Source organism: Mirounga leonina, unplaced genomic scaffold (genome assembly GCF_011800145.1).
Source record: "Mirounga leonina isolate KUSES-001 unplaced genomic scaffold, KU_Mleo_1.0 Mir_94, whole genome shotgun sequence".
NCBI lineage: Eukaryota > Metazoa > Chordata > Mammalia > Carnivora > Phocidae > Mirounga > Mirounga leonina.
The window spans coordinates 3,185,416-3,203,541 of NW_023270855.1; the positions used below are offsets into that span (position 1 = coordinate 3,185,416).

General features: G+C 56.2%; 1 protein-coding gene across 5 annotated transcripts in view; it reads right to left on the reverse strand.

The window, feature by feature from the left end:
* The window catches only part of IQSEC1 (IQ motif and Sec7 domain ArfGEF 1), a 122,644-nt gene that overhangs the window by 19,669 nt on the left and 84,849 nt on the right, over positions 1 to 18,126 (reverse strand). For all 5 annotated transcript variants that reach the window (XM_034997112.1, XM_034997115.1, XM_034997114.1 and 2 more), the window contains exons 4-6: positions 7,408 to 7,569; positions 4,525 to 4,647; positions 3,019 to 3,185 (exon numbers count right to left, since the gene is read on the reverse strand). In XM_034997112.1, coding sequence (XP_034853003.1) covers positions 3,019 to 3,185; positions 4,525 to 4,647; positions 7,408 to 7,569 — 452 coding nt within the window. The remainder of the gene's footprint in view (positions 1 to 3,018; positions 3,186 to 4,524; positions 4,648 to 7,407; positions 7,570 to 18,126) is intronic.

Here is an 18,126-nt window from a genome sequence, read left to right on the forward strand (position 1 = left end):
TGGTATATTTATGAAACTACACTGACACATCATTCACTCAAAGTCCACAGCTTACACTGGGATTCACTCTTGGTGTTGTGCATTCGATAATAAATGTTTAATGGCACATACCCACCATCGTGGAGTCAGATGGGAGAACGTCACTGCCCTGAAACTCCCCTGGGCTGTACCTACTCGTGCCTCCCTCCCTCCAACCCCTAGCACCCACGGATCTTTTATGTCTCCCTAGTTTTGCCTTTTCTGGAATGTCATATAGCTGTGGCCTTTTCAGAACTGGTTTCGTTCACTCAGTAATATGCATTTAAGGCTCCCCCAGGTCTTCTCATGGCTCGATAGCTCATTTCTTTTTAGTGCTGAATAATAGTCCGTTGTCTGGAGGTGCCAGTTTATGTATTCGTTCACCTACTGAAGGACATCTTGGTTGCTTCAAGTTTTGGCAACAATGAATAAAGCTGCTATAAATATCCGTGTGCAGGATTTTGTGTGGACATATGTTCTCAATTCCTTTGGGTAAATAGCAAGGAACGTGATTGCTAGGCTATATTACTTTCTGTTTTTTTTTTTTTTTTTTTTTTAACTATGTGAGGATAATACCCATTCAAAAAAATCAATCTAGAGAATTTAAGAACAAATATCAATAAAATAAAAGCATTGCTCATCCGGCTTCCATGCTGGTGAGCTATTCCTCCCCCACCCATCTTCCAACCCCCCAGAGGTGGTCCTGCTGCTGGACCTACTGGGTGAACTGGGGTGAGCAATTCCAGAGAAAATGTGTCCAGTGTAGGTTGGGTGGGGGGGAAGGTTTCCTCTATAAAGAACAAGCTGGATGTCCGCCCAGTGCAGAGCACCAGGTGGGCTTGGGGAGACTAGAGGCCTTCCCCCCACTGTCATGCACCTACTGTATGATCCTGGGCGAATCCCCTCCCTCTCTGCCTCGGTTACCCTTCTGGAACACAAGGAAGATGGAACAGAACACTCCTGAGTTCCTGGCTGGAAAAGATGGGATTTGGTTGGAACGGCCCAGGGTTAGAAGAGAGAACCAGCAGCTTGCTCCACTGAGAAGTGGGATGATAATGCCCAAACCCCCTGCCCCAGACTGCTGGAATGGTCACATGCAAGGGTGGTACAAACCACAGGGCCACTGACATGAGGGTGGCTGCCTGGCAGTATCTGACCCAGCAATCCCATCCTTCCCCTGGCTTTCTTTCCTCTTGGCTAATCATTTCTGGCTCCCCCTGTGGTTCCCCATACTGGGCGGTGGTGGGGGGCGGGGTGTCCCAATTACGTGGGTGAGGTTTCCAGGCAGAAAAAAAAATCACAGTCAAATCACAAAGACCCTTAAACTCCCCCGGGGTCGCCAGCAGCATGTCGTGTACAGCCTGCTTTCTGCACCCTGGGGCCACACAGGATTCTGTGAAGACCAGAATCAGGCTCAGCCCTGTGAGGAGCGAGGTCTAGGGTTGATAGAGGAGCACACATCCCTGCGTGCACATCAAAGCATCTGCTGGCCGCGCTCTTGTGCTCTGGTGCTGACTTGCGATTAAGGAAGTTCCTAGACTCCTTAGCTTCCTAGAAGCTCTAGCTGAGACCTGAATTCCCTGGGGCCCACAGCACCCCTTAGACCTAGCAGAGGGCCACACACCTTGAGTGCTCAGTGCAGGGAATGGCCATCATCTGGGTGGTCTGAACCAAGCCCTGACTCCCCAGCTGGGAACAGGGGGCAGCCCGGCCAGCTCTGGGTGGGCATCCCATTAGCCGGCTTGTTGCAGGGGTGCCCACCACCAGGGGGCGTGCTAGGACAGTTCAAATCCCAGGAGGGTCCTCCTGTCCTAGGAGAGGGGATGACAGAGCAGGGGCTTTGTAGGAAAAAAGGACAAGAGGAGTACATTTAAATGGCTCAACAAGCTCACAAACTTGGGACCTGATTTAAATCAGCTTTTTCCTTTTTTAAAAACATGACACCCTCAGGGGTGCCTGGGTGGCTCAGTCGGTTAAGTGTCTGACTCTTGATTTTGGCTCAGGTCATGATCTCAGGGTCGTGAGATTGAGCCCCATGTTGGGTTCCATGCCGGACGCAGAGCCTGGCTAAGATTCTCTCTCTCCCTCCGCCCCTACCTCCCTCTCCCTCTCTAAAAAAAATGTATGTGTGTGCATGCATATATCTACACACACATATATGTATACGTACCGAACACCTGACACCCTTTCTAAGGGGACCTCAGCCCGCTGCAGCTGGAGTTTCCCCAGGAGAGGGACATAGTCCCTCCTCTTCCTTCCAGAGACTCCAGGTACATGAGGACATGCTATCCAGCTAACACAGTGCCACCTGGGAGACAGCTGTCCCCTTTTCAATGCCTTTCCTCCACAATGACACCAGGAAGGCCTCCCTTCCCCCTGCCCACCTTAGCACCTCAGCCTTGGGGCCCAGCCAGAAGCAGCTCTGGTGCTTTCGTCCACTGAATTCATTTTTATAGTGACTGCCTAAGTGTGCCAAATGATACGGGCTTCCTGTTTATAGCGATGATGGAAAGTTCCTCTAAAACACACACACACACACACATACACACAGGCAAGTCGGTTTCACAAGGAACGTGGAGCGTAGGAGAGGGAGGCAAGCAGTGACGGGGACGGGGTGGGCCAGCCCCGCCTGCCCGGGGTACCCAGCACCCGGGCTCCAGACTGCTCCTTCACATCCCCCGATCTGGCCCTAGCGGGCCCTCCCATGCTGGGCTGAACTTTCTTAGGCCTGGCGCCCCCTCTCCACCTCCACCTGTCAAACCCCTGTGCGTCCTTCCTCCACAAGTGAGGTTCGTGGCACCACGAGACCCAGTCTGTGCTCCCATCGCACGTGTCGCTGACTGTCATGGCTGTCAGCACTCCTCAGGGTCATTTGTGCCGTGTTTGTGGAAGGACGGGGTGTGCGGGAGCCCAGCCCCCCCCGGCTCTGCCTGTGGCCTGGCTGGGCACGTGCTCTGAGGGACGGCTGTACGTCAGAGCCCCGGGCCCAGGCCGGCTCACCTCGCAGGTTCTTGACGAAGTCCTCCAGCTTCATCTTCCGCTCAGGTTTGACGTTGGGGCTGTACATGTCTGTGTTGAGCAGGATGATGGCGAACGCCAGGATGAAAATGGTGTCTGGGTTCCGGAACTGCCGCACCACCCCGGGGTTGCAGATGCAGTACCGCTGGCTGGGGGCCAGGAGAGGGAGCAGGGTTAGGACCTCTTCAGTCAGGGCAGGACACAGGTCTGCCCCTCCCTCAGGACGGCTGCCGCTGCTCGGGCCCCGGCACTAAACAGCTGAGGCTGGCCACTGCCCTCGGAGCCTCGGTTTGCACATCTGGTCAATGGGGGTAACACCTGCTCCTCCTTACGCTAGTTACAACTCAGCCATCTGTCCTCTAGCTGGCGATAGGGGGTGGGGTGAGGATCGCTACTTCCTGAGGCTGCTGCTTCCTCGGAATTGGATGCAGCCCAGAAGGTGACCAACTTCGGGCCAGTGGGGTATGAGCAGATGGGATGTGGGCATCTTTAAGGATGTACCTTAAAGGGCAGAGTCCACTCTCTTCCCCTGCCTGGAACAGGGATGTGATGGCGGTTGTTGGACATGCTACCTGGGACCCTGAGATGAAAGGAGCCTGGCTCAGGTAGGGGGTGGGTGAGGGGGGCAAACTGGAGAAGAGGAACCATGGGGCACCATGACTAAGGCAGGAGTCATCGGAGCTCAGACGACATGGGCTTCACTCCTGTCTTCTCCATTAGTGCCGCCACCTCCAGGAAGCCCTCCTGGAAGGAAGTACCTGAACAACCCCCTCCCAGGGCCCCAGAGTTGTCCTCCTGTTGTGTCCTCATTCCCAACCTTGGTCCCACCACTGGTGATGAGCCCTGAGGGCTGGGTCAGTGGCTGACTCGTGTCTCCCACACCTAGCGTGGGCATGGAGGATCTTACCCAGCCACTGTGCACACAGTCCTGGGAAGAATGACTGTGGGGTGGGTAGCTGACCTTGATTGTGGGCTCTCTGTTGTGCCAGGCACTGGGCTAAGTGTGCCCACACGCCCAAAGTGGTTTAGTCCTTCCACCAGGTAGGTGCTTTTGTGATCACCACGCTATAGGCAAGGACGTGAGGCACAGAGAGGTTAAGTTACCCATGCAAAGTCACATAGTAAGTGATAGAATGGGTGTTAGAGCTAGGCCATCTGGTTCTGCAGCTTGTGCTCTGAGTTACTGTGTGAGATGGGCTGCCCTTTGTGAATGGGCAGACAATGACGACACGGACTCATGAAGAGTGATGCTCATGAGGACCCGGAGGAACACAGACTGTCCAAAAGTCTGGTTCTAGAGATAACCAGCACAGCACCTGGCACACAGAAGGGGCTACTTACTGCCTCATTCCCCAGGCAAGTTGAGGGCCACCTGACCCTGCCCTGGGGACAGGGCTGGAGAGGGGGATTCCGGCCCTGAGCCATGGGCCTCAGAGTCAGGAACTTTCCTCTTCCCGACACCCACCCATGCCCTGCCCTGACCCCAACCTGAATGCCTCGATGAGCCGCTCCACCTTCTGAGCCTCCCCTTGGACCCGGATGTGTGCCTGGAACTTCCTGAGGGCTTCATCTAATTCCATGGCGGAGAAATCCATCTCATCCACCACACAGCTGAAACGAGAGACCAAGGCCCCATGAGGGTCTGCTGCCCGCACAGTCCCTGCTGGCCTTCCTGTTGGGGGCAGAGCACAAAGGAAGCCCATGCAGGGCAGGCCGTGAGCTGCCCAGAGCCAGGGGACCCGGCCGCCTCTTGTCCAGAAGGGCCCTCCGCCTGGCTTCCTCCAATCACTAAACACTTCAGATCACAGCCCAAAGACCCCTGTGCTTCTGGGGGAGTCTACAGACCCCCTGAGACTATAGGAAAATGTTGGTGCCCATATCTCTGTGCGTAGCTTTCTACAGAGGGGCCAGAGCCTATGGCCTATGGCTGTTCCTGATACAGGCCCTCAGCGTACACATGACCCAGGGCACAGAACAGCACATGACGGCAGGAGTCTTCTCGGGCTGTCTGCGAGGGATGCCGGCACAGCCCGCCCATCTTCCCCAGGAGGTCGGGGCTGTCCACTAAGGTCGGGCAGTGACTGTGCACTGGGCCCATCTCCCCACATGGAGGGGCCTGGGTGTCTTTCAAGGGGCACCTTGGAGGCCCTGTGCCATCCTCATCTGCCAATCTGCCAAGGGGAGCGGGGCTTGCAGAAATAGCTGAGCGGGTTTTGTCTGGCTCCCCTCATCCCAGCCCTGCCCTCGCCCTCCGGCACACCATGCCTTGTCCTCTGAGCCAGACCCCTGAACGGAGAACGTGGGGTCTGCCCCAGGGACCCACTCAGCAGGCTGTGGTTTCCAGTGTATCTATTTGTAACAAAGCCATGGCCACCCCTGGTGGCGCTGCAGAGGCCTCGGCCATAGCGGGGCCTAATCCTCACTGCCAGGGCCCTTGCTCTGGGCTTGGGCATTAACTGTGGCGCCCCCATCCTCGGAGACTGCTGCAGAGCAGCTGGGGGAGGGCAGGGGCCACACAGGGTAATTTGCTGACTAGCATCTGAGCTGGACGCCTAGTGTGGAGGGTCCGGGGTGGGGGTGGGGTGAGGATCGCTACTTCCTGAGGCTGCTGCTATTTTCTGATGGGGGAGAACAATGCACGGATTTCCTACGGACCAGCGGCTAGCTTGGGGGGGGGCGGGGGGAAGCCTGGGGGGAGCACAGGAATGGCTGCAGGGGGTGGGGGGCTGGCCCAAGACTGTCTTAGGCCCAATTCACTAAGGACCTCATCTGCTTTCCCCTGAGCTGCTTCCTGACGCTGGTTTAAAAGGCGGAGAGGGGCGCTAACCATATGAACAATGCAGCAGGCTTTTCCCGCTGAGGGCCGGAACAGAAACGCAAGCAGGGAGAATGCAGCCCAGGTGGGCACATCGGGCCGAGGAAGGGCACAGACGCCATTCGGCCGGCTGTTAGCTTCAGCTGCCGCTGAACGCCGTGGCTCACTGTGACCCGTGTGTCTGCGCATGTGCTGGGTGTACGTGTGACTGAATGGGTACAGACGTGTGCATGTGAGTCTGCGTGTGTGGGGGTATGGGGGACCCGGGCCAGCCCTTCCCTGGGCCCGGGTTTCCTCACCTGTATAAGAGGCCGGGGCAGGGCGCCTGGGTGGCTCAGTTGGTTAAGCGACTGCCTTCGGCTCAGGTCATGATCCTGGAGTCTCGGGATCGAGTCCCGCATCGGGCTCCCTGCTCAGCGGGGAGTCTGCTTCTCCCTCTGACCCTCCTCCCTCTCATGCTCTATCTCATTCTCTCTCTCAAATAAATAAATAAAATCTTAAAAAAAAAAAAAAAAAAAAAAAAGAGGCCGGGGCAGCTGCCCACCTCCTCCCAGGGCAGTGCAGACATGGCGGGCACGCATGTGGCCAGGCTCCTCCTTATGGCGGACATGCCTGGCCCCAGAAGGCCCGCTGCCCACCCCCTTGCCTTTGTTCTTCCGTCCGATGAGGCAGGGCTGGACGGATGCAAGGTACTGTCCTTGTTACTAGTGGTTCGCTCTTTACCCCGCTTTGATTTCTGCTCCTGGCCTACATCTCGGTGTGTAGCTGCCTGGTCAGAAATATCCTCACTGGAGATGCTCCCCTGGGGCCTGAGCCGCCCTATTCCATCCTGTCCCACGGCTTCGGCTCCTCCTCTGTGAGAGGGGCTTAGCGAGACCCGACACCCACCCTTGCATGTTTGAGGACGACACAGGGCCCGTACACAGTAACTGCTCTGTAAACCCAAGGGTCCCAGGGCAGGGGGCCTTTCCACTTAGGGCAGTCTCAAGGAGGAATGGGCAAACTTGGGGTACAAGCTGGACAGTGCTTCTCAAAACTCTCAGCAGTTCCCAGGGAGCTGGAAACAGGGTTTTCCGCAGAGTTGCAAGTAGCTGGGAGGGCCGTGGCTGCCAGCCATGGTTGGACTCTCACCCCCAGATCTCCTAGGCAGGAGAGGCAGGAGAGATGCAGGGGACGGAGGCACTGGGGTCTCTCTGGGCTCCCCCCGCCCCCGAGGGTGTGTCAGGACAGTTGGCAGTCAGGCTGGGGGACTGAGCTCAGACCTCCAACCCCCCAGTGCTGTAGTGGCTTGGCCCTGCTGGAGAGGGATGGAGGGGCCAAGGGTGCGTGCAGGGGCGCCCCGCAGGGTCAGCGTGTAAGCTCTAGCGCCCGGGGGTGGAGGCACGCATGTATGCCTGGCAGGGTGTGATGTGCAAAACCATGTGGGGTGTCTGTGCGTGTCCAGGAGCAAGAAAGAGCTAAGGGGAGGATTCGGTGTGTGTTCCAGCGAGCAGGGTGAGCCTGACACCGCATGCGTGCAGGTCCACACCCCCACCCCCCCCAGCCCCAGAACTCACTCGAGCACGTCTCGGTTGAACTGTTTCTGCCGGTTGCCCAGGAACTCGCCGATCATCTGCCTGCTGAGGCCCTTGCGCTGCAGCAGGAAGTGGGCTACCCCCACTGGTGTGTCAGGCACAAAGCCACGCTCGATGAGGTACTGGACGCCCTTCTCAGGCTTCCTAGGGGCGGGACGAGAGACAGGCTCAGCCCTGGCTGCCCCAACCCCTCCTGGCTTGCCCTCCTCCCTGGGTACTCCAGGTGCCCTGTCCTGGTCCGCCGGAGGGACCCAGAACTGCCCAGACCCTGCACTAGGCATAGGCTGGGACTGGGCCATCAGCTGGAGCAGGGACTGTCCCCACCCCCCTCGTGTTCTGCACTGCCCCAAACGCCCCTCAGTGTAGAAGTCACTGTCCTGTGTTTCACTGCCAGGCAGACTGGAACCCCTTGCCCAACACAAACTGGCCTGCCCTCCGCCCACTGATCACCGTTTCTAACATGCGCTGAGCCCTTACTCTGAGCACCGCTGTCTAGGCACCCTACGCCCACTAACTTCTCACACTCCTCCTGGGGGTCAGCACTCTTGTTACCTGGGCTGTTGAGGAGCCTGACGGCCGCGTGACCTTGCCAGCAACCTCTACTACCTTTGTTGTAAGGACTGCCTGAGTTAACAGTCAGGTGCCTAGAACGACGCGTGTAGTAAAGCGCCGTGGAAGGTTCTCATGACTAGCCCCAATTTATAGGAGAGGAAGTGAAGGTGCAGCATTGACCCTTCCTGGGCAAAGGGGTTTCTGGGAAGGGCTGGGCTGGCCCTGCAGGGCTGAGTGAGTCCACCGGCGCTGGGAGCCATGGGGCCCGGCCAGACTGTGGTGGAGGGAGGCCCCCTCAGGGGCTCGGCAGGGGTCCAGGCTGGCCCTTTCCTCCCTTTGGGCCTCTGTCCTCTTGCTGGTCTGTGGCATGGTACAGGCTTGGCTGACCTCACAGGGTGGTGTGAGGGGGCCGCATGTATGACCCTTGGAAAGCAGGTGTCCTCGGACAACCCCAGAGCCTCAGACGGGCCTGAGGAGCCCTGGAACCCTTGCGGTGTACCCAGCACCCGTGTAGGGGGTGAGGGGAGCTGTGCCCCACCGCTTGCCCTGGCAGGTAGAGATCAGTGTTTTGCTATCCCCTAGCAGCCTGGCAGCGAGAGTGGGTATCCACCTGTCCCCATAAACCATGCGGCTCTGGACTGACAGCAGCATCCAGCACATACTGTATTTCTACCTGCAAGCAAAAGCAGAGCTCCCACTGCAAGGTGACCTTGCTATTTTTACCCCAGGATAACCACACACCCTAACATCACCTTCAGGAGTTTGGCAGGGAGCGGCTGCTGGCCAGCTGGGTCCTGGCACGGCTCCCCCAGCCCTGTCACATACCCCATTCCTCCCCGAGGACTCTGGGGTAGCCAATCAAGAGCTGCCCCAGCCCCTCGGCTGCTCACGCTCCCTCACTGCCCTGCTCCACGCCAGCCCCAAGGGGCCCCACCCGTGCCCACTTCCCTCTTCCTCAACTTCTAGGTCAGAGGTCACCCCGGCAAGCCCACAGACGTCTCTTCTTTCGCTTACACGACATTAGCGAAAGGAATTCTAGTGAGTTGCCAACATGTAGAAATTGGGAGAGCTCAAACCAGAATCCAGATTTCCGGCTTCTCTTGAAAAATCAGGCCATCTGGCACTTCTGGGCCTGTGCCCCTGTGTGGCCATGACTGGAGAGCTGGGCTGGGCCGCCCCACTCAGGCACCCTGTGTCAGCCACCCAGCCTGGGGGCCCAGATCCAGGCCCGGCCTGCTTCCCCAGGGGGCTGGCTGCCCTCCCCACTAGGACCCCTCCCGTGTTTCTACACCAACGTCACACAGCATCTCGGACAGCAGGATACGGAGCAGAACGCAGCAGGGGAGTGGAACACACCACAGGAAGGAGGATTCTTCACAGATTAAGTACCCAGAGTCTACTTTTTGCTAGGTACTGCTCAGGATGACAGCAGAGAGCCGGGGCTGGTCAGGAACACCTTACAATGGCAGGCTCTAATCCTTGGTCTAAAAGACAAAGGGACTGAATGATCGCTGGAGGGCAGAGGAGGGGCTCCTGCAGGTGAATCAGAGGCTTTCTCTGAGCAGGTGACCCTGGGCAGTAACCTAAGTCATTAGGGAGCTTTCTGGGTGGAGGCAACAGTGAATGCAAAGGCCCTGAGGTGACAAAGGGTTTTGCATGATCCAGGACCAGAAAGATACTCACCAGGGCAGCTGAGAGTAGGGGCCCCTGGGGGAGGGGAGCTGTGCAGGCCACAGGGGGAATCTGGTCTTCCTCTGAGTTCAATGAGAAGCCCTAGAGTGTTATGAATCGGGCAGTGAGGGAACCATGCTCTGTAAAGAGCAAGGCTAGGTCCGAAGTGCGAGCTCCTCGAGGAGCTTCCCACAGGCATCCAGCTTACAAGGCAGGAGGTGGGGAGAAGCAGCCATTTTCGGACACTGCCTCAGAGTAGGGATGACAATAATTGCTGGTGGACCCGAGTTTGAACCCGATGACTCCAGCTCCGAGTCTGAACCCGATGTGGGAGGGACTGGTTCCACCTGGCAGGTTTCCAAGTGAGGTCACAGGAGAGAGGAATCTGAACTCACTGGGCCTTGACTAGTGACCAGGAGCTTGCTGAGCAACTGAAAGGAGGGATGTGGCGGCAGGAGGTGCAGGTAAGGAGCTGGGGTCGGGGGTGCGGGCCAGACTGGGAGCTCCAGGGTCAGGATGAATATGGCTGTCAAAGGAAGCCTCTGGAAGGCTTTACGCAGGGGAATGGCCCAGCCTTCACCATCCTCTTCAGCCAGTGCACTGGACATCTGATGGTGTGAGTCCCCTGCCTGTCAGGCCCTTGCTGGCCCCGCCCACCTTGACAGGACAGTGAGGCCCCGAGTGTGCTCTTGGGGGGCCTGCCAGGCAGGGGTTCTCGACCCACCTGCTCCCTCACAGAACTCCATGCTGATGGAAGGGGCACGTGCCCTGGATCCTGCTAAGCGGCACACACAGTGACTTGCTGGGTGCAGGGATGTGAGGAGATGAGTCATTATGCTGCCCACCCTTGTGGCAGTTAGGGGACCACATGGCCAATGCACTGCGAGAGAAGGGTGCGTGGCACTCCCCATGGGAGCCCCATGATCCCTGATGGCGCTTTCCCTTGACCCAGGGACCCAGAGAGCCCACCTGGAAAGGACGCCCCTGCTGTCTCGTCCCTGGGAGACTTGATGAGCACAGCCCCTGGCCAGCCAGTGACGGATGCCGACGCCACAGGGGAATAACCCGGGCTGTGTCAGCATGCCAGAGCCCACCCAGACTGGCTAAGAAGGGTGAGTCTGGCTAGGAAACTAGGTCACCGGGCGTCTAGTTCCACCCCAAGGCAGACACAGTGGTGGGGCTCTGTCTCCTCCCCAGCTGTGGCCTTACATTTCCTTCCTTAGGAGGGTGCTGCGGGACTTCTGTCTGGAACCCCAGGCCCTAAAGACACAGAAGAGGACACAGACTGGGGCTCATCCGGCTCCCGATCCTTAGGTCCAGCGAGGGCCGGGCTCACACAGAGCACACCCAACAGAAGCCCTGGAGAAGGCATGGCTTCGCTGGTGTCCCCAGGACCCTGTTTTAAGACCTTCCAGGGACTCCCAACCCCTGCAGGACAAGATCCAGGCTTTCTGCCCCTGGATTCACTTCTTTATTCATTCCACAAACATCTATTGAGCCCCTGTTCTGGGCCAGGGGTTGTGCTAGCACGCCTGTGGTCCAAAGTCCCCATCCTTGAAAAACACCTTGAAAAAGCATGGTAAAGGAGGGAAATAACATGTTCTCTGGAGTCAAAGGCCTGCACTCATACCCAGGCTCCACTTACAGGCTGGAGCAAGTTACTTAATCTCCCTGTGCCTCAGCTTTCCCGTCTGTATAATGGGGTCAGCAACAGTGCACACGGCAGAGGTACTGTGAAGGTTCAATGAGTTAATGCCTCTGAGACTTCAAAAAATACTGTTGGTCCTATGGCTCCAAAAGGAGGGTCAACAACAAGCAGAACTAAACCAAAGCGCTGCCATGGGAACCTGGAGAAGGCGTGTACTTCGGCTGGAAGGGGTGGGAGGGATGATCAGGAAAGGCCTCCCTGGGGAGGTGGCATTGAACCGGGAGCCGGGAAGGGGGACCCTGCTAGAAAGAATGATCAGTGCAAAAGCTGTATTTGACTCGTAAGGCAAAGACGGCACAGGAAGGTCAAATAACTTGGCTCCAGGTTGCCAGGCGACAGAAAGCGTGCCGGGAGTTTCAACCCACTCCTCTGCTCTGAGAAGCCCCCCAAAGTTTCACTCTGCTGTCCCCACCCTCACTGCTGCTGAAAAGCCAATCTATCCAGCTGCTGAGCCAGCTCGCTTCTCTAAGGGGCCCAGAGTCAATAGGTGCCAAGGGGGACACTTGCACCATCCACACCTGATCTGCCCCTGCGTTCTGGGCCCCCCTGTAAAGAGTCCTTGAAAGGCGTCAGCAGGACAGGCTGGAATGGAAGAGGCCACAGTTTGGTCCTGCTGTCGGTCGCCAGGCGGGGCCGGCTTTGCTCCACGTCAGCTGCTGATTCAGACTTGGCTGTGGTAGGCGAGTGCGTGTAGACCGCACCAGTGGCATCTCTCACGTGCATCTCCTGTCCCCGGGCCACCAGCAGTCAGTAGGGACGCCGAGCTTGTGGGGCTCCAGGAGGGCAGTTACAAGGCTGGGCACCACACTTATGGATCACCCACTTGCTGGAGTCCCAAGCTGAGTGCTTTGCAGGCTCTTGTCCCAGTAGGGGTCTGCATGTCAACAACGGGCTTCTCCTGTCGTTTCTAGTTGCCCGAGCAGCTGAAGAGACGTGCAAGTGGGCGGCTGTCCACACCTCCCTGCCTGGCATCTAGCTGGCCTCCGGATTTCCCACCCCACCCACTCTGTCCCCCTGACCCCGCGGGCTGACCTCACTCCCAGCCTGGCCAGTCAGAGCCCCGAATCCTGCCGAACACCACGAGCAGTTTGGAGCGAGCCAGCAGGGGCCGATGAGAGAGGAGAAGCGCTCTTCCTGCCGGGGTTGCTGTGAGGCTGAACCATGACCCCGGGACGGCTGGCAGGCCTCCTGCCCTGGTGGGGCACTGGCAGGAGACGACTCTGGGGAAAACGGCCCGGAGATGCCCAGCAGCTTTTCAGGTCCAGAACCAGTAAGGCCTCTGCTTACACCAATCTGACTGGGTTCCTGTCACTTGCAATGGAGAAGGCCCTGATTAACAGAGACCAACACAGGGTCTGTTTACCTATGGTGCCCGAAGATCCTCTGCGGTCAGAAGTCTGAGCCGTCCCTGTGACTGGTCTCAGCTGACCACGGGAGGAGGGACTCAGCAAGTTTGGTACTTGGACAATCTCTGCATGTCTGGAAGCGCCCTTCAATTCCGTAATCCAGGCTCAAATGCCCCCAGTGTCCTACAAAGGAGTGACGGCCTTCCATCTGCTCACAAAGTTCCAGGGCCAGCAAGCTCACCACCTCTTCAGACTGTATTTCATGAAGCTCTGATTTTTACAAAGCTCTTCCTGATGCCGGGAGCGCAAGCTGAATGGGGCTTGCCCTTACTATAGAGAGAAGGTGGAGGAATTACCCTTCAACATGACTGTCTGCCCTGCAGGGCTTGCCTTGGCACGGTTTTCTTCCCTGAGAGACTCAGCACCAGCCACCCCAGACCCAGGACACGGCCACGGACCCCCAGGGCTGTGAGGGCGGTGAGGGCCATGGGCTGGATGGGTAGCTCATGTCCAGGGGAATGGGAACCCAGCCTCCTTCTTAGTAGCTCAAAGTGCTCCAGAGAGAGCTGATCTTTCACCGGAACCCTGGAGCCAGCATGTCTGGCTCTGTGGCCTCGAGCTAGCACCTGACCTCTCTGAGCCCTGGCTCCCTAGAGCCAAGTGTCACAGGGTCACTGTGAGGATTCAGTGAGCTGACGCACATGAAGTATTCTGCACAGTGCCTGGGACCTGATATGTTCATATGGGCTGGCTGCTGTCATTGGTATTTTCATTACTCACAAGAAACACCTCACACGTGAGGAGCACAGAGTTGGGGCTAGCAGATCGGGAGCCCACCCCCAGCTCTGCTGCTCACTGACAGAGGCCGGCCCAGCTCTGTGGCCTCTGAGCCTGCTTCCCATGCAGGTAGAGAGCAGCTGACTGCCCAAGGATGCAGGAAGGGTGAAATCTCGGAGCACCCCAGACTCACACCAGGGCTCTCCGCCTCCCTCCTGCAGAAAGGAATGACAGGCAGGGGGGCACCCGGCAGGTCCCAGGGGCTGGGCCCTAGGTGGGAGGGAGGCTGGGCTGCAAGGGACCCCAGGGGCCCCCCTGAACAGCTCCCAGCTCAAGCCAAGAGTCCTAGCACACCATCACAGCGAGTGGTTGTTGAGGCCCTACCTTACATGCCCCTCAGAGACGAGGTAATCACTCATGGACGAGGGCAGCTCTGGGGATGAGCACACTCTTCCAGAGGTGGGAGAAGTCTGGCCTGGTCCACCTGGGACAAGGCTGCCTGGGGCTACAGTCACCTGGGCTTTTGCCAGAGCGAGAGGGGCATGAAAGAGGTGACTGACGCACTGAGGCCCGTGTCCCTGAGCATGTGTGTGGAGCACAGGAAGGGGGGGCCCCATCAGGGCTATGGGGGTACTGACCCAGGCTCCTGCCACTGTGACGGCCCAAGGACCACCGCTCCAGGGCCATGCGGCCTCCCGTGGGTGGTGTGGCTTTGCCTCCTGAGCTCTCCGTTTACCCCCGTGGCCCAGTGAGCTGATGGGGGTACATGCGGCTACAGGCGCAGTGGCCGTTCCCACACTGGAGCCGGTGGGGCGGTGGGAGTTCTAGCCTGCCCCCCCCGCTGGCTGTGTGACCTCAGGCAGGTGACCCGCGTGGGACCTCCGTCTACCTGTCTGCACAATGGGGTTAGTAAGAGGCTCTATCCCCCAGGAGAACGGGACTTAGAGCAAGACAGCTTGTGGAACAGTGTCTGGCACAGGCTAAGCACATGGAACTATCAGCCACTGCCGTTACCTTTGACTGTTCTCTGTCGGGAAGGCCTACTCCTGGAAGGAGGTGGGAGGCCGGGCAGGCCCGGGAGGCAGTCGGGGGTGCAGGCCGGGCTGGGAGGCTGGGGAGGGAGGTGGTGAGGGCTGAGCCGGGAGGAAGCCTGGTGCACTCTCCCAGCCCCGGAGCCTCCCTGGTGGGCAGGGGGCAATTTCACATGGAGTCCACTGGCACCTGCCACTGGAGGCCAGCCACCCCACTCTGCCCCACACCCCGAGTGGAGCCAGACCTGCTGCTGACTGTCCCTCAGTGCTCTAGACCAGCACTGTCCATGGGCACAATCGGCGGCGACCGAACTGTGCTAGATCGGCGCCGTCAGGCACGGCGGCCACGGGTGGCCAGTGAGCACCTGCACCGTGGCTAGGGTGCCAGAGGCACTGGATTCGAGTTAAGTTTCAGTGAACTTTAACTTCAGTAGCCACCTGTGGCCGGACCGCAACGCTGTAAAAACACCGACTCCCCCAAGTGATCTCTGAGCTGAAGGCAACACGGGCAAAAAGTCGGCCAGGGTTGCTCGTGGGTCTTACTAAGCGGATTCCAAAATTCACATGGAAGAATACCCACCCAAAAGAGCCGAGACGATTTTTAAAAAGAACAAAAGAGGGGGTTTTGCCCTCATAAGAAAACATGTGAAAACCAAGTCTGATGCTCGTGGAGGAACGAACAGGTCCTGGAACGATTAATGTGGAGCTTCGCAAGCATCTTCGTTCTGTTCCCTGATCTGTCCCGGGCCCCTAAAACACTGCCTGGTGTGTTACAGGCGCTCAATAAATAGCTGCTGAATGAATGAAAAGGTCCCATTCATGTAGGAATTAGATGGAACTTCAAGTCAACGAAGAAAGGACAGACTGTTGAGTAAATAGTTTGGAAACAACTGGCTAATCTTTACAGAATAATAAAAGTTGGGGTACGCCTGGGTGGCTCAGATGGTTGGATGTCTGCCTTCAGTTCAGGTCAAAATCCCAGGGTTCTGGGATCGAGTCCCACGTTGGGCTCCTTGCTCAGCGGGGAGCCTGCTTCTCCCTCTGCCTGCCGCTCCCCCTGCTTGTGTGCTCTCTGACAAATAAATAAGTAAAATCTTAAAAAAAAAAAAAAAAGTTGGACCCCTCATCTTGTGTGGTTCTCCAAAACAAATTTCAGCTTTAAGTCCTAAAGGGCATGCAAATACACTAAAGAAAATATTTTTAAAACTATACTTATAATTTGGGGCAGAGCCCCTTTTAATTATTATCACTGTATTGATGATTTGGGGCAGGCCCCTTTTAATTATTACTATTTTTATTATTATTTTTTTTAAGTAGGCTCCATGCCCAGTGTGGAGCCCAATGCAGGGCTTGAACTCACGACCCTGAGATTGTGACCTGAGTTGAGATCAAGAGTTGGACACCTAACCGACTGAGCCACCCAGGTGTCCCCATGGGCAGAGCCCCTTTTATTTTATTTTTTATTTTTTATTTTTTTAAAAGATTTTATTTATTTATTTGACAGAGAGAGAGACAGAGAGAGAGCACAAGTAGGCAGAGTGACAGGCAGATGGAGAGGGAGAAACAGGCTCTCTGCTGAGCAGGGAGCCAGATGTGGGGCCTGATTCCAAGACCCCAGGAGCATGACCTGAGCCGAAAGCAGCCGCTTAACGGACTGAGCCACCCAGGCGCCCCGGCAGAGTCCCTTTTAAAATAAAAAACATGAAAAGCCAAAGAAACAAAACAAGAAAATACGAATTTAGCTAATTAAAATCTTCCTGTACAGCATGGTGACTGTGCTTAATAATACTGGATTGTATATCTGAAAGTTGCCAAGACAGTAAATCTTAAAAGTTCTCATCACAAGGAAAAAAAATTCTAACTATATGTGGTGAGGGATGGTAACAACTTCTTGTCATCATTTTGCAATATACATAAAAATTGAATCATTACCTTGTACATCTGAAACTGATGTTAGATAGCAATTATCTCAATTTTAAAAACACAAAAAATTAAAAAACTTGTGTTAGATGAAAGAGCACAAAGTTAAAAGACATATATATCTGAGAACCACTGAACTGTATACTTTATAAGGGTGAATTTTACAGTATGTGAATTAGATCTCAAAAGAAAAAAATTTTAAAGACAAGTGACAGACAGAAAGAAAATGTTTATAATTACAAAGGATCAGTATCCCCGACAAATAAAGAACTACTAGTAAATCAACATGACAAATAACCTGAGAGAAAAATGAGCAAAGAATATGAACTGGGGGCGCCTGGCTGGCTCAGTTGGAGGAGCATGCAACTCTTGATTTCAAGGTTGTGAGTACAAACCCCATGTTGGGTGTAGAGATTACTTAAAAAGGGGGAGGGGCCTGGGTGGCTCAGTTATTAAGTGTCTGCCTTAGGCTCAGGTCACGATCCCAGGGTCCTGGGATTGAGCCCTGCATCGGTCTCCCTGCTCCGTGGGAAGCCTGCTTCTCTCTCTCCCACTCCCCCTGTTTGTGTTCCTTCTCTCGCTGTGTCTCTCTCTGTCAAATAAATAAAATCTTAAAAAAAAAAAAAAAAAGAAGCTGGGAAATGCAAACTAAAATGACCAAGAGACAACTATGTCTACCCTTTGATTGGGGGTGGGGAGAGAACACTGAGTGTTGCCAAGCATATGGGAGAAAGGGACCTCTCAGATCCACAGGCAGAAGAGAGGAAATGGGTAGAGCCCCCTTTTAAAGAGTAAGTTTCCAGTGAAAAACTTGCCTACCTAATTCCGCTTTTAGCTAGCTTCCCTACAGACTCTCTTGGGAGTGTATGTAAAGAATAGATCCACACTCCTTGTCATCTATGGTTGGTAGTTATGAAGAAGTGGAAGCAAGTGGCCATGTCAGTAATATGGATAGGCACACCAGGGACCACTACACAGCAGCAGGCGGGAGGGGGAGGGAGGTGGCCCATGCACACTGACGGCGGAGCGGGGGCGGGGGTGGGGGTGGGGTGGGGGGGTGGAGATCTCCAACAGCAAGCCGTGCGGTGATATCTCAGTGAGATGATGTCCACAACCGCAGGCCCCAGATAACACCAGCAAGGCCACAGCGGCAGCTAACACTTGGGAGAGGACTTACTCGATGCCGGGCACTGCTCCAAGCACTTCACATACCTGCTTCCTTCCAACTCACACCCTGCAAGGTGGACACTGTTGGGCCCAGCCCCACCGTACAGACGAAAGGCCAGGCTGTGAGCCCGGGCAGTCTGGCCCTGGAGCTGTGCTCTGAACCACAGCTGTCTGCAGTTCCGAAGAGCACACACATGCACGGAATAAAGATCTGGGAGGAGAGACTCCAGAATGACAAGAGCCAGAGGGAATGTTATCCTAACTGGAAGGCTTTCATTTTCCATGGGGAATGTATTCTTATATCGCGCACATAACTAAAAACAGAGCTTAGAGAGAATCTACACAGATCACAACTGGCTGGTGGAGGGACTGTTTTTTCTGGCCTCTACCTGTCGACCCGGCTGGGACCCCCACATCAGGACATCCCCGGAAGCTGACAGGCATGCGGTGGGCTTGGGCACTAAGGGAGCCCCCCAGTCAGTTCGGCCCCCTGCCCAGGAGGGCCCTGGCCTGGGTCTAAGACGACTTG